Source organism: Tursiops truncatus, chromosome 5, assembly GCF_011762595.2.
Source record: "Tursiops truncatus isolate mTurTru1 chromosome 5, mTurTru1.mat.Y, whole genome shotgun sequence".
Lineage (NCBI taxonomy): Eukaryota > Metazoa > Chordata > Mammalia > Artiodactyla > Delphinidae > Tursiops > Tursiops truncatus.
The window spans coordinates 134,396,289-134,420,324 of record NC_047038.1 but is presented as its reverse complement, the minus strand read 5'-3'; the positions used below and the strand labels follow the sequence as shown (position 1 = coordinate 134,420,324).

Below are 24,036 nucleotides of genomic sequence, written 5' to 3'. Positions count from 1 at the left end.
AATGGGGGAATTATTCCTCACGTGAGGAGAGTGTGCACATAGGGTTAGGATTTCTGTAGGTGAAGTGCTACCCAGAAGGTGACTTTTCAGTTACCTGACTCAGTGCCAAAATTTGCCATGTATTTTATTGAAAAAATCTTGGACTAAGTGATCTAGACATTTTTTTTGAAATTCCTCAGAAAAAGGTGTGCTTTTCAGATCACTGGTTATTGATAGCTGCAAATAAACTGAAAAGGAAAAGGGATTATATGGGGGGGGTGTGTGTGTGTGTTTGGAGTGAGAATGGAGTGCCTGTCACTTGAAAACCATCATAAAACTGTGTTTTTTTTAACAGACAACAGGACATTTCCTTTGGTGATACAGGACATTTCCTTTGGTGATACATACATGTTAATTAACTACCTCGGTATTTCTGTGGAAGATTATATAGTTTGTTTTATTTTAGGTCCCAGATAAACATTTTCATTTTGAAAAACTACAATTGTCTTTCAGAGGACAAACTTTTAGTGGTTCTGATATTTATTATAGAACTATTCTCACTGTGCCAGGTGTCTTTCTTTAAGGTGATGACATTAGTTGACTAACTTATTTGTGTGTGTGCCTGCACCCACATACTTTTTCTCTGATTGTCAGATGTTAGGGGTATTGTATAATATATCAGGCAAGATTTCGTTCTGCAAGAGTTAACTACCAGAGAAGGAGTTGCTTTTGTCTCTTACATTATGAGGTTCTCTCTCAATTCATTTTACCTTTTTTTTTTTTTAAACAGAAAAAGTACTCTTCAGTAAGGAACATAAGGCAGTAATGACCTCAAACAATGCTAGCTTGGAATGTTGTAAGGGTCATATCGTGGAACGTGGGATGAGGGAGTTAAAGAAGTTTTACACAGATTTAATAATGATTCTTGGATATGTGATCTCAGAATTGCAAATACTGGTTACTACCATAACATTTTAAAGGTTAGCTTATAAATAGTAAATGATTTTGTAAAGAACCTACAAGACGATGAAAAATCAACCTCACTAACGTTGCACAGTATATCACAAAGAGATGCAAAAAGTGGTGCATCTCAAACAACTTAGAAGGAATGAAAACTCTATTGGATGACTCAGAAAGTGGCAGTGTGATGTCAGAATCGTTGACATTGGAGATGCAGATGTCAAGTTTTAATTTGTTTTATGAAAGTGAGAAATTGTTTTAAATGACTGTTTTTCTATATGATTTTGAAATTTGTACAAGAAACTACATTAGTAAATTGATATAAGTAGACATTTCAGAGTTTCATCAGTATTCATGAGAGTTTTCAAGTCAACCAATAAGTCCATAAATACAGTAAAGTTCAATGCTTAAGTGTATTCAGTACAGGGCCAGGCAGCCAGGAATCTCTCTCTGCCACCTTTTCACTGTGTGATCTTGGTGCAAATAGCTTTTCTGTGTCTTAGTTCCTCTTATCTAAAATAATCATAATAGGGCTTCCCTGGTGGCGCAGTGGTTGAGAGTCCGCCTGCCGATGCAAGGGACACGGGTTCATGTCCCGGTCCGGGAAGATCCCACATGCCGCAGAGCGGCTGGGCCCGTGAGCCACGGCCGCTGAGCCTGCGCGTCTGGAGCCTGTGCTCCGCAACGGGAGAGGTCACAGCAGTGAGAGGCCTGCGTACCGCAAAAATAAATAAATAAGTAAATAAATAAAAATAGTCATAATAATAACCTACTTCATGAGATTCTTGTAAGAACAGGACTGGTGTGCAGGTGACCTTACTGTTGCCTTACACAGCCTTACATCTTGGAATAGATGGTACTTAGATCATACACTTTCTCCTCATACTAAAGGATTCCACTTTTCTGTTTTGAAGTGAAGTTCACATGAGTTTCCTATTCAGTGCTTTCTATGAATGTCCGATAGAAAAGGCTTCTTAAAGGTATTTGCTTGAAAACATCAGTCGTGTGACTGACAGCCTTTCAGTCAATTTACTAGTTTTGCTTATTTATTTTCCTCAACAGGGGTCCGAGTTGTTCTGTTTGTGTTCCGTTTATCCTTATTTCATAAATGTAGGGATTAAATTTCAGATTGTAATTCATGCCACTGTAGCCAAGGAAGTTTATGGTTCATTCATAGGTTACCAACCCTAAAAAACATGCGGGTAGCCTTTCTGCCCTGGGGAGAGGGCTGGGTCACCACCACATTTCACGAGATATTTCTAACATATAAAAAGACTTTAAGAATAGTCCACATCAAAAAATATTTAAAAAATAAAATATAATATGTAGAGTTTTTGGGGAAATATATATAATAAGTAAAGTACTATAATGGTGGTATTAGGTATGAGAGTGTCAAAAATAAGTTAGTTTTTTTTTTTTTTTTCCATTGAATTTGGAAACTATCTGACCTAAGATGGAAAAATGGCAGAGGGAATGGAAAGGGAGAGAGACAGCTGCAGGTGGATTCTACAAGTTATTTCATTTAGTCACTGGACAATGTTACGTTCATTTTACAGAGGAAACTAAGGTGCACAGAAGTTAATCAACTTGCTCAGGGTTGCTTGACTTAGCAGGAAGTTGAACAGAAGATAACTTGATATGTACAATGAGACTTACGTCTTTTGAGCCTGCCAGGAAGCTGGGAGAATATTAAGTTCTTACAAATTGCTAATCTTTTGTCAAGTTTCTCCAGTAAATATAAAGCAAATTTTTGTTGAACCGTTCGTTCCTTTAAAGCATAGTCATACCAATATTTAAAAATGTCTACATGTATTTTAATGAGAAATATTATTAAATCTATCAGTTTATTAAATTATTATCTCATGACCCTTTGGGGAAAGCTTTGTTTCTTGCCTTTATGTATATTTACAAACAAAAGAAATTGTATACTGTGCAGAAATCTTTCTCTTTGCTTTGTGGAGTACTGATGGATGAAGTATTATTTCAAGGATGAGTCCTGGGTCTTGAGCACGTCTTAATGGGATGTGAGAGAAGTAAAAATGATTTCTGATGAATAATATTCAGGAGTCCAAATGCTTACTTTTTCTGGTGTTCCTAAAGAAATATTATGGGGTAGAGAAATAAAAGTTGACCACAGTATAAAGTGGTCTTTAAAACGAGCTACCAAATAATATTCCTGCCTATGCAAGCTGTATGTAGAAATAGGTCAGAGCGTGTCGGAACTCGTCGTATTAGAAAAGATCAGTTTTAGTAAAAGAAAAGCTGTGTGTGTGTGTACACAGAGAGAAAATATGACTTGCTTTTAAAGTACAACCTGAGTCCCACCGTGGCTGAAGGAACAGTGTCTGGAGCTGGGTGATGACTGGCCCCTGAGGCCCTTTCTGAGAGCAGCTCCGTCCCTGCTGGCATCCAGACTAGATTCCAGATGCAGGAATGCACAGCTGGGAGCCCCTGTGTCTTCCGCGAATCTGCACGTGGTGGTTCATGGCCGACACCCTTCTGTCTGGTTCTGGGTGCCAGGCTCTCCTCTGAGTGCTTTCTACCCAGTCGTTCACTTAATCCTCACCACACAGGTCTTTAATAAATGATGAATGAATGGGAAATAGAGGAGGCTGTATTTTCACTGGCACCTCAGGAAAAAATGGGCAATGTGTCCAGGAACATACCAGCTCCTCCCCTCAGAGCCTAAAAATATGAGTGTGGAAAGCGCTCACAGAGCTCCAGGGATGACCTGGGGAGAACAGCACTCATTTGGGTAAATTCTTAGTGTTGTGTCTTAACACGAAGCTGGCGTTCAGTCACTGAGTGTGATACTCAATTTACCTTAGTACTGTTGTTACTCAAGGTGAACTGTCAGGGAGGATTGGATAGATTCTAACCGTTACCCCAAACCTTGTGTGTTCTGTTGTAGCAATTTCTTGAAATAAAAGTGATTCTGGGGTTCGTTGGGAAATTTTTAGTGAGGTAAATTTCAACTGATGGTGACAGTGTTTTTTTGTTTTGTTTAGTTTTGAACCGTTGGATTTCTCAGCAGTCCTACGATGCTAATGCATCATGGGACATACAACTCTACTATGTTTCCATTACATCACCAGTGTAATGTACCAATGTATTACCAGTGGTATACCAGCCCTTCCTGTAGAGCTGGAAAACATAAACCTAAGAAGTTTTTGGGGGGAGAGAAGGAAGGGGAAGAAGGGAAATGCCCTGGTCTCTACTATGTTAGCACCACTTTGAGGAATTTTACCAGTTCAGCAAAGTATTTGTTTAGCGGTGTCAGAGATTCCAAGGCGTCCTCACTCACTGAATTTATGTTCAAAACAGAGTTCATTTATTAGCCGGTACTTTTATGAATGCCAATCATTAGATTAATTAATAAACCAAAGGCTATCAAATGCCTGTTCCTATATGAGCCTTAAGTCTTCTCTAGTACTTCTTACTTAAAGCTAATTGTTAGAGCACCCCGTTTCTCCCAAAAAAGAAAACAAAACCAGCTACCATTTAATTGATACCCAGATTTTACAAAACTGGGATTAATATTGTTTATGCTTACTTTACGCATTTAAGAATCTGATTTAAATACGTATTACCATTGTTGTTTCTTATGTAATTAATAGTGTTTCTGGTGAAGCTGTGATTCAGTCATTTGCCTGACACTAGTTTGTTACAATTGTGATTCACAAGTGCCCTGTCTTTAGGAATATAGATTGCTTGACCCAGGAAAAATGTGAGCAGTGATATATTCATACAATCAAATAGGAAAATAAAAGCATTTCAATGACAACAAGAAAAATATGAGATTTCCTTGAATTGCGTTCGTAATGAATTGCTGTTAAATATTGAATGTATTGGTGTTAAGGTCAAAATGTATAAAATATATTAGTTTCCCCTTTAATTTATTTAATTATTATTTAATTTTATTCAGGTAGCTACTGCGTATAGCCCCAGCTTCAAAAAATTTTCTTATTGTTGAGCAGAATTTCTGTTATAAGTGGTGGCTAGAGCCGCAAGATAATTCCCAGCTCCATTTAATCGGAAATTTGATTGAACAGCATGGTGATAGTAACTTAAAAAGGCCCTGGATCAAGCGTAGAAAAGCTGGGACAAGTGAGTCTTTTGTCCTTGGCGTGTGGCCCCCTGCTTTGGTATGTTTTGCTCCGACAGTGAGTTACTGGCTCCCAGCGTTCGGTGTTACCCCTTTGCCCTGAGGTTGAACGCGGTGCCTGTGCCTGTGTTTGCACCCTGACTCCCAGTTCCCGGCTGGTTCGTTTCTCTCTGAAAGAGCCGCTTCCCTTAGGCCTGGGCTCAGGTCTCCAGTCTGCAGAGTATGAGGCTGGGCCGCACCCGTGCATTTCAGGCCCTCTTCTCTTGCGGCAGACAAGCTCCACACCCCTCCCATTCCACAGCCTTGGCCGCCTTGGCCGCCTTGGCCGCCGTGGCCTGTTGATAGCGTTTAATCATGGGACTCTCATCCCCATCTATGGGGAGAAATGCGAAGCTTTCTCAAGCATGGCATCTGTTCTCATACAAAAAGATATTTAGCTAATACTGAATTTTATATGCATTAACTTTAACATCATTTCATTGTCTGCAAAGAACACAAGTGGTGGTGGGGAGATAAAAAGTCACGTTTAAAGAACTATGTTTGAGGGAATTCCCTGGCGGTCCAGTGGTTAGGACTCCACGCTTCCACTGCAGGGGACCGGGGTTCGATCCCTGGTCAGGGAGCTAAGATCCTGCAAGCCGTGCAGCGTGGCCAAAAACAAACAATGTTTGACTTATTTTTCTATTGTGCCTGACACCTACTACAATGACTTTTTAGGTAGTAGAATTTACATTTGGAATTGGGGGTGTCTTACTCACCTTGATATTTCCTGTACCTAACAGAGTGTCTGACATAGCAGATACTTAATAAGTATTTCTAAAGTAGAATTGAATTCTTAAGAATGAAAGTGTTTCTTCTTTTCTCTTTACACGCAGACTTTATGGTTCTTAGCTTAACAAAGCCACATAATTCTGCTCTTTGGGGTCTAAGTGAGCGTAGATGAATAGATTGTGGACTGTCTGTTCACACTCCACAATCTGTTTAGAGCTTTAGAGCTCGAAGGCTGCTGTGCTTTCCCCACAGTGCATTTAGTCAGGAAAGACGACCAGTTGACGGACACTGTCCTGCGAGACTTGAGTCAATAACTGTCTGGTGAGTAAAACTTCATCAGATGGATACATCTTTATTTGACATATTCAAGTTAAGTTTTAAAAATCACACTGTGTGGCACATGTCGACCTGAGTCATCTCTATAAAAGATAATCAGTAGAAATCAGTTTATTGTTCTGTAAGTACCTGTATCGACTGATGCCTTTTAAAGTCGCTGAGCTATGGAGTCTTGGTTCTTCAGTTGCCTTTTGTGGTGAGTGACTGCATTCAACGAAACGTAGCCAAGATGAGGAAGGGTGTTTATCCTGGCTTTGAACCCATTGTTTTACTATCTGACGTGTATCACTCAGCTACAAGTAAAATACAGCTTGGCAAACTTTTGTCTTCAGACTGTTCCTGAAGAAATCCTGGAAATATTTCGCTATTCTACATTGTGAATAAAATATATAAATTCTCAAATTTGGGGGTTTCGCCTATCTGTTCCTTGCAGGGAAATTGTTATTTTCCCACTTTTATCTATTTCAAATCATCTTCAATTATCAGTTAAAAAAACATTCATAGTGAGATATACATCATTCTTGCAATGATTTCACACATTTGCATAAACATCTCACTTCTCTGAGCTTCTCCAACATGTGCCTTTTTATCTGTTTATTTAGCATCTGTTTATATGCCCTCCAATAAATTTATGTTTAAATCTTTTCTTTGTATACTTTGTCTCCCATGATGTTAAAAATATTATTTCTATGCAGACTATATTAAATGGTTTTTTTTCTGAAGGGGTATAATTTCACTTTTTTAATTTTTTTAATTTAATTTTTTTTATTTTTTATGCAATTTAAAGGTTGCTTTCCATTTACAGTTATTACAAAATATAGGCTATATTCCCCACATTGTACAGTACATCCTTGAGCCCAGCCCATACCCACCCCTCTCCTCCACCCGCCACTGGCAGCCACTAGTCACTAGTTGTTCTCTGTATCTGTGAGTCTGCTGCTTTCTTGTTATAGTCACTACTTTGTTATACTTTTTTTTTTTTTTTTGCATTATGCGGGCCTCTCACTGTTGTGGCCTCTCCTGTTGCGGAGCACAGGCTCCGGACGCGCAGGCTCAGCGGCCATGGCTCACGGACCCAGCCGCTCCGCGGCATGTGGGATCCTCCCAGACCGGGGCACGAACCCGTGTCCCCTGCATCGGCAGGCGGACTCTCAACCACTGCGCCACCAGGGAAGCCCTGTTATACTTTTTTAGATTCCACATGTAGTTGATGTCATACTGCGTTTGCCCTTCTCTGTCTGACTTATTTCACCTAGCACAATGCCTTCCAAGTCCATCCGTGTGTTCAGTACTATTAAGTGTCGTAATCTGTTTATTGAGTCAGGTCTGAATGGCTGTGGGTGTCAGGAACCTGCATCACGTCCCCTGTGGGACTTACTCTAAACTGTGAAGTGGCATCTTGGTTTTGGAAGGGGAGGAGGGATGAGGGTCCCGGGAGAGAAGGCAGTATTGCCAAGGCAAGCTCTTCCTTAAGTTTGATTTTAACAGTTAGTCTTTATTATTTATTATTCAGCAGCCAAATCGGATCAGTATGCCAGCAGGAAAGAAAGATATCAGTGTGCAGGGTGTCAGCATATATTTTGAAATGTCAGGTTTATTATTGGCCAGTAGTGTCTTCTAAGTGTGATGCTATAGATACATAGTGCCCTTTTGAATTCAAAAGAATTGCTAATAACTTATGAGTGTAAGATTTTAAGGGCAGCGTTTTCTTAGCATCTCATTCACTAACTAGCACATAGTAAGAGGAAGAGGGCTCAGTAAATATTTGTTGAATGGGTGAATGTTTCCTTTTTCAGTGCATTTTCTCTGCTGTATGGGGGGGTGATAGAAGCACTTGGGGGATGCTGAGGGAATCTGTTCAATAGACGCAATTTTTATTTGGAGTTTAAACGTGAACAGGTAGTATCTGTGTGTCTGTGATAGGTAAATGTTGTCCATAACCTTCTCGACTCTGCATTCTCCGAGAGCATACTTTCCTGTTTTCTCCGTAGTGCCTGTGTAGTTACTTGTATAACAATACACTTTGTTCTAAGATGCTCATCTTTTTAACCTTTAAACATCATTTGGGCATACATGAACCTCAAATCTGTTTTCTTATTTAAGCTGTCTCTTGCCACAAAGTTGCACTTTGCTGGCTAACAAATAGTAGAAGACTAATTTGCTCATTGGTGTATAATTTGAAAGTTGTAGCTCATTGAATTCAGTGCTCACCAGGTTAATCTTAACCGCCAAACCCACCTACTTAAGCGTTGAATTTAGTATGATTTAAGGCTCATTGAATGCCCATAAACTTTACAAATTCATTTTGTGATTTTTGGTGAATAGGACAGTATTTAGTCATGGTGAATTTAAGAAATGAAGGACCTTTCCTGGCCTGGAGTAGAGTGTGACACAATTTGTAGACGCCTGCTTGGCGTTCTCGGTTCCAGCTGTAACGCAGTTTCTCCTGATCCTTCCCCAGCTTCCTGCAGATTTCACAAAGCTACACCTCACCGACAGTCTCCACCCACAGGTGACTCACGTCTCCTCCAGCCACTCAGGATGTAGCATCACCAGTGATTCTGGAAGCAGCAGTCTTTCTGATATCTACCAGGTAGGAAGGTGTTTTCCTTGTCATTCGCTTCATTTTCATGTATTCTGAGGAGTTCTCTGATTTTTCATGGATAGAATCTTAAAGGTAAATATGTGTGTGTGTGTTATATGTGCACACATGGGCATAAAATGGTAATGTTTATGCTTCACACAGACATGTAGTATGTTGTATGTTTGTTTTAGGAAGTCGAACGACAGTCTAAATGCATTTGCCTCTGCTATTACCAGTTACCAGAATTTTAAATGGAGTGGTTACAATGGAAATGTGTCCCCGGACTGTAAATATATTTGACTGTAGGTGTACTAGGTCGATGACCCTTTCTTGAACAAAATTGTAGGGGAAGACTTCAGAATTATGCTTCCATACTAAGTTTTTCTTAATAAGGTCTTGGGTGTGACAAAAGGAAGAGATTATTAAGATTCGATCGCTGAATTATTTTTCTTGCATTATTTTTATTACCTGTAGACTTACATGTTTCAAATAAATTCTTATGATAGTGATGGATAGAAAAACTAGAATTATGGAATTTCAAAAATGTTTTTAAAGCAAAATAATTTTAATTGTTAAGGAATAGTTCATTGGCTTAGAAAATGCAGATTTAGGAAAAGTGGAATATGCAAAAAAAGGTCCTTTTTTTTTGTTACAGCTAATACGGGATTTCAGATGGTTTCAAACAAAAAGAATGTAATACTCACTTTGCAAAGTATAATTCTAGGCTCCTTAGGAATCGTGATAGGAGATGACCGCAATAAAACCTTTCTCTAACAATATTACAGCGTTTCAGGATCATTGATACATTCAGGCAGCGCTCAGTTTCTGTTTTTTTAAAAAATTCCTAAAAGTATCTAAACAGAATACCATCAGGGCAAAACATGTCTGTTTAAGTCCTAAATTTAGTAGATCTTAGAAAGTTAATTTTCTTTTCAGGAGGCATTAGGCACCCACTTTTCTATAATTCAGGTGTTGTGGAGAGCTCACTGGCTAATAAGTGGTAGCCACAAATGCAATTATTTGCAGATTCTCAGCTGATTAAGAACTTTTTTTTATTATTTTGCAAAAAGAAACATAATGATCTGGCTCTTTAAAGTAACTTTTCAAGTTTCTACTTTGAGGCATTAAATGTTAACTTGTAATTAAATCGGTAGGAAGTAGTCCCATTTTCAAATGTTCGAGGAGGAAAAGGTGGTGGATCAGGGTAAAATTATTCCCCCCGCCTTGCATAATGCCTGTTTTTAGAAGTTGATTTTTTGAACATTTATTCAAGAGTATCCCTTATAATAGAACAATGAACGGTAGAAGTAAAAGTTGTGCTTTAGCTTCTGTTAATTGAAACATCATGATAGAGCCTTTGTCTTCTACACTTTGAGATGATCACGTGCTTTAAAGACCTGTAGTAGGAACACAGCTTGAGGTTGTAGCAGTTACCCCTGCTGTTCTTCGGGTGTAATTCCAGGCTGAATGGAGCCTGCTAGAAGGTAAATTTATAATAAGAATGAAGTGAGTCGTTTGTATACGTTATGGAGGCGTATTCTGAGGGAAACTTTAGCTTTATGTGTTATGACCTTGGGTAGGTTGGGGAAGGGTGTGAGGAGATTCTTGATGGTACTTTGGCTGTCCCCAGCCCCCATCAGGCTGTCTGAGGATCCAGACCGTGGTGAGAACTCCACCTGGTTCTATGGGGGTTGGAGTTTGCAGTCTGCAGTCCGGCTTTATCTTGGGGTGTCGTTGGAAAAGAGGACCCCTGCGTATTTTGATTCATTTTAGTTGAGCTTCACAGCTGTCCATTTCAAACTTGATGACAGGCATGTAGCCTGGTAAGTTTGTATCCTTCCTAAGGAAAAATCCATAGATGTAACTAAGGATTTGGTTACTGACTGTAGGACTAACATTGACTAGAGATCCCCTATTGTCTTTAAATCAGAAATTCTGAAGGTGAGAAGAAATCTGCCAGATGCGCCTGGTTTGGCGACCAGTCTTGTGTTTGAATCCTCTGCTCTCTTCCTGTCAGTCAGGTTGATTCTTGAGCGGCTCCAGTGATGGGCAGCTGTCTCCCATGGCGACCCCTTTCTCATGCATCCAGTTCTGACTTCGAGGAAGCTGTCACGTTGGAGCGAGTATAAATGCTCAGGAGACGGATACAAAGAGGTTGTCATGGAATGCCATGTGCCGGAGAGAAAAAGTTTGAATAATTTTTCTGAGAGAGTTGGAGGAGAGGAATTCAAGAGCAAAGTGGAATCACTAGCTTATTTAAGAAAAGAAACCTCCTCTCTTTTAACAGGGGCATGTGATGGTGGATTTGGAGTGGGGAGTTTGGGAGTTGAGCGAGTTTCTGCCTGGTGTCTCTGAGTTCCTTCTTTGCAAAGAGTGAGAGGGTTGGCAGGTGGAGAGTCTCAAGGAGAGACACATTTTGGAATCATAATTTTGGAGAGAAGGGGAGCAAATTGACCAGAGCATCGGAGGCTCAGCTGGGTAGGTGCCCCCAAATACAGAGTGATTTCCCTCTGCCCTGGTAAGTAGTTTTCTCCACAGTGAGCACAAAGAAAGCAAAGATTCGGCTTCCCCCGGGACCGCCTCTTGATTCAAGGAGTGTAGTGGAAAGACAGACGGAGCAGCACAGCACGCCAGGCTCCTCGTAACGCAGGGCTTTGTTTTTGCAGGCCTTCTGTCCAGAATTTTCTCTCCTTTTCGGCCTTCATTGATCCCTTTCGGCCTTCGTTTCCAAGGACCGCTTTCTCAGAGAGTTCTTCCCTTCTTACCCTTTGAAACGCAGGTCCTACATGTTGGTCCCGTCCCTGGCTGGTCTTTTAGACTTTAATTGAAGTGATTGTCACTTTCTCAGTTAGGTCTGTCCCCCAGCATGACTGCTTCAAGAGGCAGGGACTTCTCTGTCTTGTCTTCGTCTTCTCTCTAGAGCCTGGAATAGGGCCAGGAAGTCGTAGGCCTTCAGGAAAGACGCGTGGAAGGAATGGGACTGTGGTGTTAGACTAGGGGGCAGAAGCTGGAGTGTGAGAGCCAGGCACAAAGCTCAGAGAGCCTGGAAGACTGAGGAACATGCTTGTTTTGAAAAAGGGCTGCCTTGGAAGGCAAGGAAAGCAAGCTGAAAAGCGGGAGGCTACTGGTGACAGAAAGCAGAGTGCCTAAGCTGGTGACACGAGACAATGCAATTTCCAGTCACGGTAAGGCCCTGGTTAAGTGGCGTGATTATCAGAGCAGTGACTTGGGTGGACTGCAAACAACTACGAAAGTAGGCAGACTGATGGAACCGAGTTCAAGCAAAACGAAATTCACGTGTAAGCATGCAATATGGAATAGAGGAAACCTCAAATCAATGAAGTGATGGATTATTCAGTAAATGGTCTTTGGGGGAGGGGGGCCCACTTTAATGACCATACTTCGTATCATAATTAAGATTAAATTCCAGATAAAGAGTTAGCAAACTTTTTTTTTCTTTTTTGGAAAGTATTTATTTACTTACTTACTTACTTACTTACTTACTTATTTTACTTTACTTACTTACGGCTGCTCCGCAGGGCATGTGGTATCTTAGTTCCCCAACCAGGGATCGAACCTGAGCCCACAGCAGTGAAAGTGCCGAATCCTACCCACTGGACCGCCCGGGGATTCCCAGGAGTTAGCAAACTCTTAATGGTGTAATGAATGATCAAAACTTTTAATAATTAAAGAGCAATTGAGACAAAGATTTAAAGTCAGACTTTTAACTCACTCATGCAAATTATAAGAAAAATACTTCACTCATAGCATAACGATATTCAAAGGACAAGGGTAGGTAATTTGCAGAAGAGAACATGCACGTGTCTATACCTTAAATAAATATTTAAGACATAAGTGAGTATATGGGGATTTAAATATGAAACTATTTTTCCTATCAAATTAGCACAGACTTTCTTATAATATTTATAGATAGACATTCTTATACCTGTTAGGATTGTAGCTTTTGGAAAGAAACCTAACAATTTACATTAAAAGCTTTAAAGAATTGTTCTTCTCTTTTAGGTAAATCCTATATTGAAATTTTAAAAAAATTCCTAGTGTAAAATTAGGAAGAGCACAAATTATGATACACAAACTGGATTTAATGCAAGCATTATACTTATTTCCAAATATATTTTCATAGTTTATGCATATATATGGCTTTGTCTGCAGTGCCTACTCACTTTGTTGTCTCAGTTAAATTAGCATCAGCGTTAGCCTTCAACATAAATTTCTAGCCTAAATTTATATCAGGGTCTGACTCAGGTGCTATTTGGGTTACATACGTATGTTTGAAATTCTGCACAAAGTTTGTTTCAAGATTACTTATAAAGCAGCCCTCCTAAACATGGGGATATGTGTGGGTGTGGGATATTTAATAGGCAAAAAGCTTTTTCATAAATGATTTTTAAGTACTTAATGATAAACGTGTAGTAGTTACATTGTTTTTTTTAAATTAACACTTCACTAGCGCTTTATGGCATTTAATATTTCCTCAGTTTCTTCATTTACTTGATATCCTTAAAAATGCCAAATAAACTGGTTTTAAGAACTGTATTCATAATAACAAACTATATTTAGTCCCTTTTTATTTAAATAAATCATAGCGCTCTCAGCATTGATCTGAGAATATTAATAGTTTTTTTTGAGAATAATACTATTTAGCTGTAATGTGCACCTAAATCTATGTTATGTTATATATGTGGAAGGTAAATTAATTTAGAACAGGAGTTCTTTGCCTAAATGACATTGTTCTATACCTTTTATTTTTTTTTTTATTGAAGTACAGTTAATTTACAATATTGTGTTAGTTTCAAGTGTACAGCAATGTGATTCAGTTATATATTTATATTCTTTTTCAGATTCTTTTCCATTATAGGTTATTTCAAAATACTGAGTATAGTTCCCTGTGCTATATAGTAGGTCCTTGTTATCTATTTTATATATAATAATGTGTATATGTTAATCCCACATTACCTACATACCTTTTAAATATAAAGTGTGTGCATATCTTTATTGAGAATGAAAGGGTTTAAAGTCTAGCATTATCTCAGTAATATTGTACTTTGGTGGAAGCTAGAAAGTAGCAAGTGTTTTATGTTTATATACAAATGTAAATTTTATGTTTTATGACTTAGCAAAGCAAGACACATTTTATTACTTTATTATATTTTAACTATTTTCTTTATGAAGACAGTCTGTTTGGAAAACTGGGTGAAGTATTATAGTGCAAAGTATTTAGTAGTTTGTGTTGGTTGGACCCGATTTTGAGTCCTGGCACAATTACTAGGTTTTGTTTTGTTTTGAACAATTTATTTAGTTTCCCTTCGTGTTTTCTCATCTGGAAAATAGTGGTAATAATCCTAATTTGCTGAATTGATATGAAGATTATTATGTACTAAAAGCATCAAATGTGGTGCTAGGTACACAGTAGTCATTCAATATAGAATCACTGTTTTTATAATTATCGTGTGAGCCATTTAGCCAGAACTTAATGGGTGCAGTTAGCCTGAGGGAAATTTTTACAGTGTGTAAGGGGTTGGGATATTTAACAGAGTGTTGGGGGGGAGTGTTTTGGCAAATTCTGCCAGTGTAAATTGCGTGCAAGGCTCATTGCTGGGGTAGAGGGATGCCGGCACAGAGGTGGAAACGTGTCCCCTTGAGGAAGGGACTTTAATGTGGCCTGTTAACTGGCTTTCTTTCCCCATATTCGATCCAAGAACAATCCTATGAATGGTGAAATGTAACTCCAGCTTCCTGGTGACAAAACTGGGTCTACAGAGGATCAGCGACTTTGATAAAGCCTCTTGATGAATGCTAGAGCTGAGATTTGAACCACTAACCTCTGCTTTGTCTGTTCATTCAGCGGATGTAAATCCAGTGCGTCCCAGGTTCCGCGCGCTCAGGTTTAGCCCTCTCCCCACCCGCCACAGACCAGTCAGTGCTCACTAAACCTTGGACTCCACTCAGTCTCCAAGGGTCTCATTGTTCACGAAATTAGTAGATTCCCAAAAACTTGTTCATTGAGTTCTATTTAAGATGTATTATTAAAAGAAATTCTGTAGTATTTTAAAATAAAAATGGGTATTTTATTTTGAATTTTATTTTATTTTTTGAATACGGCAGGTTCTTATTAGTTATCTGTTTTATACATATTCGTGTATATATGTCAATCCCAACCTCCCAGTTCATCCCACCCACCACCACCCCCCTGCTTTCCCCCCTTGGTGTCCATACGTTGTACTCTACATTTGTGTCTCTAAAACATGGGTATTTATTTTAAATAAAAATAATCTTCTAAGTTACTGGTTTCATAAATGTTATTTTATGAATAGTTTCTTAAGCAATGGAATACACATAACAGGAATAGAAAACAACTAATGATTGTTTACACAGATGGGGTGGTGGGTTCAGTTTTGGAGAGATTAATCCAACTCACATTGGAAAATCTTTTTGTTCTATTTAAGACTTAAATATCATTCATTTAAATGATAGGAATGATTTCTTTGGGATGGTGTAAAATATATCTTTCATCTCTTACCATACGTTAGATGTTTAAAAGTTAAGAAAAACCTTAAGCTATATCGCTATATTACTTAAAAGTGTTTTGTTCTTATTTTTATCTTCAGTAGTTCCTCTTCACTCTAGGCTAATATTAAAGAATGTGGATATAGAGGACTGATTGTATCTTTGAAAATATAAGGTGATGAATAATAATCTTTGATGTTAAGATGAAACTGAGGTGAAAATGTACTCATAGCAACCATTAGCAAATTGTCACATTTGTAGGCGTTAGAAATAAGGTGGTGATAACAATAATATTGGCCTAGTTTCTCTGCTCACAGCCTTGGCATACCGTATCACATCCAGTGCTGTTTCAGTGTCATTCTGGAATCTAGAGACGATTTAAGTTAGAGATATGAGCAGATACACACTGCTGTGTATAAAATAGGTAACAACAAGGTCCTGCTGTAGAGCACAGGGAACTATACTCAACATCCTGTAATAAACCATCATGGGAAACAATATGAACAAGAATATGCGTGTATATGTATAACTGAATCACTTTGCTGTCCACCAGAAACTAACACAACATTGTAAATCAACTATACTTCGGTTTTTAAAAAAATCATAAATGAGAGGTGCGCTGCTGAGTGTGCCACAATTAATTAACTCTCCGGCCTTGGCTGCAAGGCCATGTTGCTGTCCCACCTGGAGCATCTCTGCTCACCGTGGTCCTACCCAAGCAGCAGTATTCACTAAGGCCACTGCTGAAAGAGCTTTTGTAGAGGTTAGACTTTCCATTTTCACTCATGCTGTCTTCATTAGGTATTCTGTCTTCAACTATTTTCCCCATAGGTTTTTCTTATAATGTGTGATAATTCTTACAACGTACGGTATAATGTATGTTCAGGAAATCGTACGTAAGGAACTGAAATGTGATTAAAATTCTTTTTGTTAAACTTCAGAAAATATTAACACATACTTGTATTGCTTCAAAATGTAGAATTAAATATTCTATGATATAAACCAAGACTTCAGAAAGCTGAAACTTTGTTGATAAGAAAATAATATGGGACTTCCCTGGTGGTCCAGTGGGTAAGGCTCCATGCTCCCAATGCAGGGGGCCCAGGTTCAATCCGTGGTCAGGTAACTAGATCCTGCGTGCGTGCCGCAACTAGGAGTTTGCATGCCGCACCTAAGAAGTCCACACGCGGCAGCGAAGATCCCTCATGCCGCCACTAAGACCCAGAGCAGCCAAAACAAACAAATATATGTGTTCTTAAAAAAATTTTTTAAATAATACAATTTATTCTTTAAACATTGATTTAAACTAAATGATAGAAAAAGTATAGATCCTTCTATAAGCTGCACTCATGTGTTAAGTATCTCTTACAAAGAGGCAGATTAGGTTGTAGTTATGACTCTGGAGCTGGAATTCCTGGCTCTGTTCTTGATTCCACAATTACCAGCAACATGATCTTGGAGAAATAGTTTCTTTTTACCTATATGTTTGGAGAATAGTAAAAGTCAGTGACTCACTTCATAGGACTGTTGAAGGGTTAAACAAGTCAATGCATGTGAAGCACTCAGAGCAGAGCTCCTGGCACATTGTCAGTATTTGGTGTTGGCTTTCTGTTATTACGTTCAGCGTTTTATATTTTCATCGTTCATTTATTTATTTTAATCTGTATTTGCCTATTCTTCAAAATAAGATGTCTTTATTGTCTTTGAAAATCATGTGGACTGTGAGTTATTTGAAGTTGGTCAACTTTATGTCTTCTACAAAATTAATAGTCTTATAGTAAAGCGTTTCTAAGCGTTTACTATTTTATCTGGAAAACCACGTTTATGATGTTCAAAATGGATATAGTTGATACTTAATTGTACTCGTTCTTAGTGTGCTTACTGCTTACTAACAAGCAGTTAGTAAATTCTGGGTACATATGTCAGATGAGGCCAATATGATACATAGTACATGATGGTTGAGATGATCATTACAAAAGCATATAGAATAGCCTAGAAAGGATAGCACATCTGTACTTGAGATAGCTCAGCAGAAGAGCCCATTTTGAAACTTGTGACTCTTGATTCAGACTAAATATTTGTTTTTAATCACAGAACCATAACAGGCCTTGGAGTCTCTTTCCAGAATTAAAAACAAATTCTAAAAAATTTAAGAGATTGGGTCATTGCATTTATTTAACATTTTTTCAGCACTAGAGAGTAGCTACAGATTTGCAGCTATGAATAAAGACAGCAGCATTCTTAGACTTCCTTCCTTCTCTTCATTCCTGTTATACCTGGTTCCTTCAGACGTTCCTGAGCTAATTTTACGTTTGCCTCATTCTTTCTTGATCTTGATGACTTGACATTCGGTCTGTGCTGCACTCAGCGGTGTTGAGGAATGGGAAGAAAGACTGTGTCACCTACAGGCATGTAGGGTCTTTCACACCTTTGGTGATGTATAGTTGGAGGGTGGACACTGGGGTCATCAAAGTAATTATTAATGTTTTGTTTGCATAGTTATCAGGTTACCTTTGATTTGGGATTCACTTTTTCACAAAGACTGTCTAATAAGAGAGAAGTGGTTCAGTCTTCTTGGCATTAATAAGTCTACACCTGTTCTTTGGGGGAAGGAATTGTTCAGAATTAATTGTCACCCTTAAGCTCTTAGCTTAAGCCATTCTCTGAAAAATGGAGTGAAAACAGATACTGCCTTTTTCTTATTCTACGATGTTTCAAATGCCGTACGACAGGTAATCAGAATTATTGATAGTCATTAATCCTAACTACAAATTCCAGCAGTGATAAAAATCACTCATATTTTGTTGAAGTAATTCTTTTCTGTAGTGCCTAGTGCACGACTGTTTGTTAACATTGAATACGTGTAACTTAGTTATGGAAAGTTAATATGAGAAAAAACAATATTTCGAACTAGACTTGTTTTTATTTCTTTTGGGCACAAAAGATTTCCTTAAGAAAGTTGGTCTGTCTGTCTGTCTATACATCTATCTATTTATTTGGGGTCTGTTTTAAGGCCACAGAAAGTGAGGCTGGTGAGATGGACCTGAGTGGGTTACCGGAGACAGCAGTGGACTCTGAAGATGATGATGACGAAGAGGACATCGAGAGAGCCTCGGACCCTCTGATGAGCAGGGACATCGTGCGAGACTGCCTGGAGAAAGACCCCATCGACAGGACAGACGATGACATCGGTAAGTCTGGGCGAGAAAACGAATCTCATAGCAATTTAAAGAATTCAGAGGTAAGACTGTGTAATACAACGGAGCCCAAGAATAGTAGGCTCTGAAAGGTCATTAATGTATCAGTCAGTGTTCCTTGGCATTTGTTGTTGAAAACATTTTTGAAACAATTAATTTTACTCAGGCCATAGCTTCAGGAGACTACAGCTAATAAAAGTTGCTAATAAAAGCCTCCACACGAGCCGTTCCTTGGCTTACTCTTGGACAAAAAAAATAAACATAGTCTTCCAAACATTATTACTTCTATTAATCGTCTTGCGCGCACTATTTCTAGGAAGCTCGAGTTTTTCTTTGTGTGAACATCAGTCGGGTGGTGGTCGGGAAAACCGTCATGCAAATGACTTTTCTTCTTCTCTGGTTCCGTAGGAAGGTGAGCCTCAGGGGAAGAAGAGAGCAGAATGTCAAGTGAGCCCCGCGTGAACCTGGGGGTTGAGGCTTTAAGTGCGCCCTCAGGTTAAGAGTCTAAGTGGCTTTGTGTCCACTTTTCCTTCCCCGGGGTCGCCTTTACCCGGCTTTGCCGTCAGAGCAACAGTTGACTGTAATGGTGCCGTAGCATTCATGCCTGCCTGATGGGCCCTGCTCCTTCCTTAGATTCCGGGGGCAGTGAGAGCAGCTTCCTCTGAGAGCATCTCTGCTCCGTAGTTCTGGAAACTGATTGTCTGCTCTTCCACACCGTTGGCTCTTTTGGGGCCAATACGTATTTGAAAGAAATTCAAGGAACTGGGTCTAGTGGGATTAGATATAGGACAGTATGGGCATCATCGTCTGTGAGTGGCCGGTTGCTTGTGTTTTAAGGGAGCCAATATCATGTATGAGGAGGCCCTTGTACCGTTTAAGCACTGCACGTATGCTAGGGAATTAAAGATGGAAAACCAGAACCTTGGATTAGGTATCTAAAATATAAGTAAAGCCATTGATGGGAATCGCTAGCTCTTTAGAGATGACTGCTGTGTGGAGTGAGCATTCGGTCATCGGCGGATGTGACTGAGCGCCTTGTGTGGCCTGAAGGTTTCCTAGGTCCTGGCAGACCAGTGGGAACAAAACAGGGAGCCCTGGTCCTGCTGGGGTCTGAGGAATAAAGTGGGGGAGATATTTCGGGGAGTGCAGCGAACAGGGGGCTGTTTTAGGAAGGAAGGACTGTCAATGCCCTTTTAGAAGTTCAGACCCGAAGGAGGTGGTGGGAAGCCAGCCGCGCCTGCACCCCCAGCACAGAAGTGCCTCTGCCGTCACCCTTCCGGGGGCATTAACCTCTAGATTTCTGTTGGAGGAAAGGACGTAGCTGCTTCTCACATGCCCATCCCTGTGCCTCCTCAGGTTAGCCCACCCCCTCCTCCACCTGGTCCACTCCCCGGTCCTGACGTGCTCTTAGACACAAGTCTTCTGAGGCTTCCGCAGCATGAAGTGAAGTGGTCCTGTTGCATCCCTGAAGACGTAGGGTTTAGCTTCCTCCAGACTGATACCACACGTTCATCTGATTTCCATTGTCCAAAATTTATTCCACTCCCTTATCCTCTTTGTCCTTGCCCGCTTCTTTTTCATTTTTAAAAAACTTTTTATTGGAGTATATTTGACTTACAATGTTGCGTTAGTTTCATGTGCACAGCAAAGTGCATCAGTTACACATATACGTATGTTCATTCTTTTTCAGATTCTTTTCCCGTATAAGCCATTACAGAGTACTGAGTAGAGTTCCCTGTGCTATACAGCAGGGCCTTGTTTGTTATCCATTTTATATACAGTAGTGTGTGTGTGTGTGTGTGTGTGTGTCAATCCCAGTCTCCCAATTTATCCCTCCCTCCTATGTTTCCCCTTCGGCAACCACATGTTTGACTTCAAGATTCTACTTCTTTTTCAAAATCGCTTTATTGTAAAGAGAGAATGAAATTGGAAGTGTGTTTGGTTTCCCATCTTAAGAATCCTTGCTCATATGGTTTTTAAAAACTTAGATTGAACACTGCTTATGAACAGATTGACATGGAGGTTATCCTTTTTTGAGTATGCTCATGTTAGTATCGTTATGGAAGAAAATTACGATTATGCAAATACATGTAGCATGTTATTCTTGGAAATTTAAGACTTTCACTTCATATCTGAGAAGTTTTCTCTCTCAGAATTTCTAGAAAGCAAGAGCTATGCTGATTCCTACAAATGAACACCACACTATTTTTTTTTTTTAGTGTGCTTGTCGATATAATCTCTGGATGAATTACTTACAGTTGAATACTGCCAATACGCTTGTAAACAGTGATAACTCAGATGCTTGCTCCTATAAAATATATTTTTATTTAAAATAGTAAATCATTATCACGAAAGATAAGGTCTAGGGACTTCCTAATGGTGCAGTGGTTAAGAATCCGCCTGCCAATGCAGGGGACATGGGTTCGAGCCCTGGTCTGGGAAGATCCCACATGCCACGGAGGAACTAAGCCCGTGCGCCACGACTACTGAGCCCGCACTCTAGAGCCCGCAAGCCACAACTACTGAGCCTGCATGCCACAACTACGGAAGCCCATGCACCTAGAGCCCATGCTCCGCAACAAGAGAAGCCACCACAATGAGAAGCCCACACACCGCAATGAAGAGTAGTCCCCGCTCGCCGCAACTAGAGAAAGCCCGTGCACAACAACGAAGACCCAACGCAGCCAAAAATAAATAACTAAATTTTTAAAAATTGCTAATATTTAATCATGTTTTTAAAACTGCAGGAATTCCCTTTGGGTTCCCACAGATTCTTGGGTATACCTTTGTTTCAGTACTTTGAAGAAAGGGACATTATTGATTTTTGCGCTTCAACTCGTAACTCTGTAGGTACTCAGTTATTGAATGGTTCCAAATTTAATATTTTTGGTTTTGAGGCCTTTACACATTAAGGTAGAGAACTACTTTGATCCCTTTCAAAGAATTCCTTTTTTTTTCCCCACTTGGTGTACCACACACACATACAAATCCACAGGTTTTTTAAAAAAATCTTAATATTAATTATTTCTTATATAAAATTAAACCAAAGCAATAAGATAAGAATTTTCTGAATTGACTAAAGCTTCTGGTGTCTGTAAGTTGATTATTTAACTTTTCTTTGTGTTACATTGACTAGAAAAAAGTTTTTTTGGATGTCTAATATTTTTCATAAACAGGAATATTTCTTCCCTAACAAAGTAAGATAGATCACATTAATGTATTATCCAGACAGATTCTTCCAAGCCGTGTAGAATAAAGCTGTCCTGTTTCTCCCTTCCACACTGCTTCTCTCCATACGTCCTGGGAACTATCTCAGTGCTCATTCCACGCTCTGAATTCTTGGCTGACATAATCCCTGTAACTCTATGCTTCCTGGGGCATCATCAGGGTTTATGTTGAGCTGCTGTAGTCAAATGCTTCCATTTTATATTTATTATTTTTTTAAAGATTGGTGATATAAATTCTTTATTTTTTTTAATTGCTGTAGTCCTCCAGTGTAATACATGATAGAGTACAAGCTATCACAAAACCAGTGATACCATTATTGAGTTTTGAGAGTTTTAAAAATACTTGGATGTTGTCTGGTTAAGTGTTTGTTTATTTTTAATTTTTCAACTGAGCCTGGAGAATTATATACATTTACTATTATTCTATCTTCTCTGTCTCCTTTATTATTTATCCTTATATGTGATACACAGATATTTTCTGTTCTGTTGTATCTTTTAATGTTAATCATTACTCACATATCACAAATTGATTTCATGACCCACTAATGGAGTAGGAAACTGCGAGAAAGCAAGACAACTGTCCGTGCAAGCACTTCAAATCATTGCTGCAAGTATTAGTGAATACGTTTTATACTTCATATTCATATGCTTCATATTCTCCTATCGTGTGTGGTGGTAATTTGACTTTTGTTACTGGCTAAACATGTTAAATTTAGAACATTTCTGACAATTTCTGGTCTCGTATTTTTCTTAAGAGCGTGCATCTCTTCTTGTCCAAGGAAATTTAGCTCTTACTAGGAGAGGAAAAAAATGAAATGGTGTTCTAATACCTATAGCTAGTATTTTAATACCTTACAGTGAGGAGTGTGGGGTGTGACAGCCGAAGAGAACAGAGGCTGGTAACAGCAGAACTAACGGGGGTGTGCCAGCCAGAGGACCACGATTTGTTCATTTGCCTTTACGTTTCATGTCAAAAAGCCAGTGCATTTGTAAAACACTGAGTCGCACCTCCCGCAGATAGTAGGTATGGGTCATCTCTTGCGGTGCTATTCAGAATTGCCTTATAGCTGCCCTCAGGCATAAACATATTTTATGACGGGACACCAACACATCTTCTCATTCCAGAAATGAAAGTTTCACTCAACAGAACTTATTCTTTCTGTAACTGATGTACTTTGATACTCTCGCTCCTACTCTTTTAAAAATGCTGGTTGCAACAGTAAATTGATGTCCTGACGCATCGGTCTGGGTCAAGTTGAAGAACGCTGTCTTGTTGGACAGAATCCCTGGGTACCACGTATCACTGTTATTCTTTCTGATTACCAGAGCCACCCCCGTAATGAAAAGTCTTGTACAGGAGGGATGACGTAGGGCCTAAGCAGAACAGACGTTACCAACCTGGACCAGAAAACACCGCCTAGTCTGACCTTGTGGAAAAGTCATGTTTTCACAGAACATATCTTTATATTATACATTGTTTTTGCAATTAACAAACTATATCCAACAACATAAAACTTGTCACTAAATCCTAATAGAGAGCAGGAATGAGCACAGGGACAGTATCATTATGTGCAGACAAGAAAAATGTAGTAGAATTTTTACTTAGCCAAAAGTTTGAACGATACCATGAATATAATAATAATGGTAATAACAGCAGTTCTCATGTATTGCGTATCTACTCTCTGCTGAGGACTTTATCATCTTCATTCCTTTTGATCCTCAGAACTGTCTAGTAAGGTGGGTATTATCTCATTCTTTTCCAAATGAGAGAAACACGCCTTAAGGAAATGAATCATCTTCCCCAAAGTAATTCAGCTAGTAAGTGTTCACAGGCTGACACACGCCCTGTGGTCTTTATCACCACCTGTGATGCCCAGCCTGAGCATGGAGACACAGTCCTGAATCGTGTCACTGCCACTTCCTAATTGTATGCCTTTGAGCCACACGGTTTCCTCCCTGTGAAATGAAAAAGAAACCATGCATCTCTTACAGCCATGGTGAGGAGTGAGGAAAGAACTTAGTAAGGAATTCTTACCAAGAAGAAGCTGTTTGTCCACAGCATTGCCCATAGGAAGAGTGAGCAAACTGTGTTTTCGTCCATCTGTGGGATCAGAGATAATATATCCATTTTCATTCGCCTTTATCATAGAATGTTGTAAACTTGTTAATGGATTAGTTTTTATGGATTTGTCTGACCCACAGAAGGATATTCCCTGGTTTCTAAATCCTGGAGCATCTTTAGAGTGAAGGTGGTTGTTTCTGCTGTGTGTTTGGGGCATCCCCTCGCCCCAGAGGCACCGGAATGGACCTACTGACTTTCTAGAGAATTGTCAGAGCTCTGTTTCATTT

At 39.3% G+C, this 24,036-nt stretch overlaps 1 protein-coding gene across 9 annotated transcripts in view; it reads left to right on the top strand.

Moving 5' to 3' along the window:
* RAPGEF2 (Rap guanine nucleotide exchange factor 2) overlaps positions 1-24,036 on the top strand; it is a 245,025-nt gene that overhangs the window by 180,797 nt on the left and 40,192 nt on the right. For all 9 annotated transcript variants that reach the window (XM_019926378.3, XM_033857408.2, XM_073805606.1 and 6 more), the window contains 2 exons: positions 8,613-8,744; positions 18,277-18,454. In XM_019926378.3, coding sequence (XP_019781937.2) covers positions 8,613-8,744; positions 18,277-18,454 — 310 coding nt within the window. The remainder of the gene's footprint in view (positions 1-8,612; positions 8,745-18,276; positions 18,455-24,036) is intronic.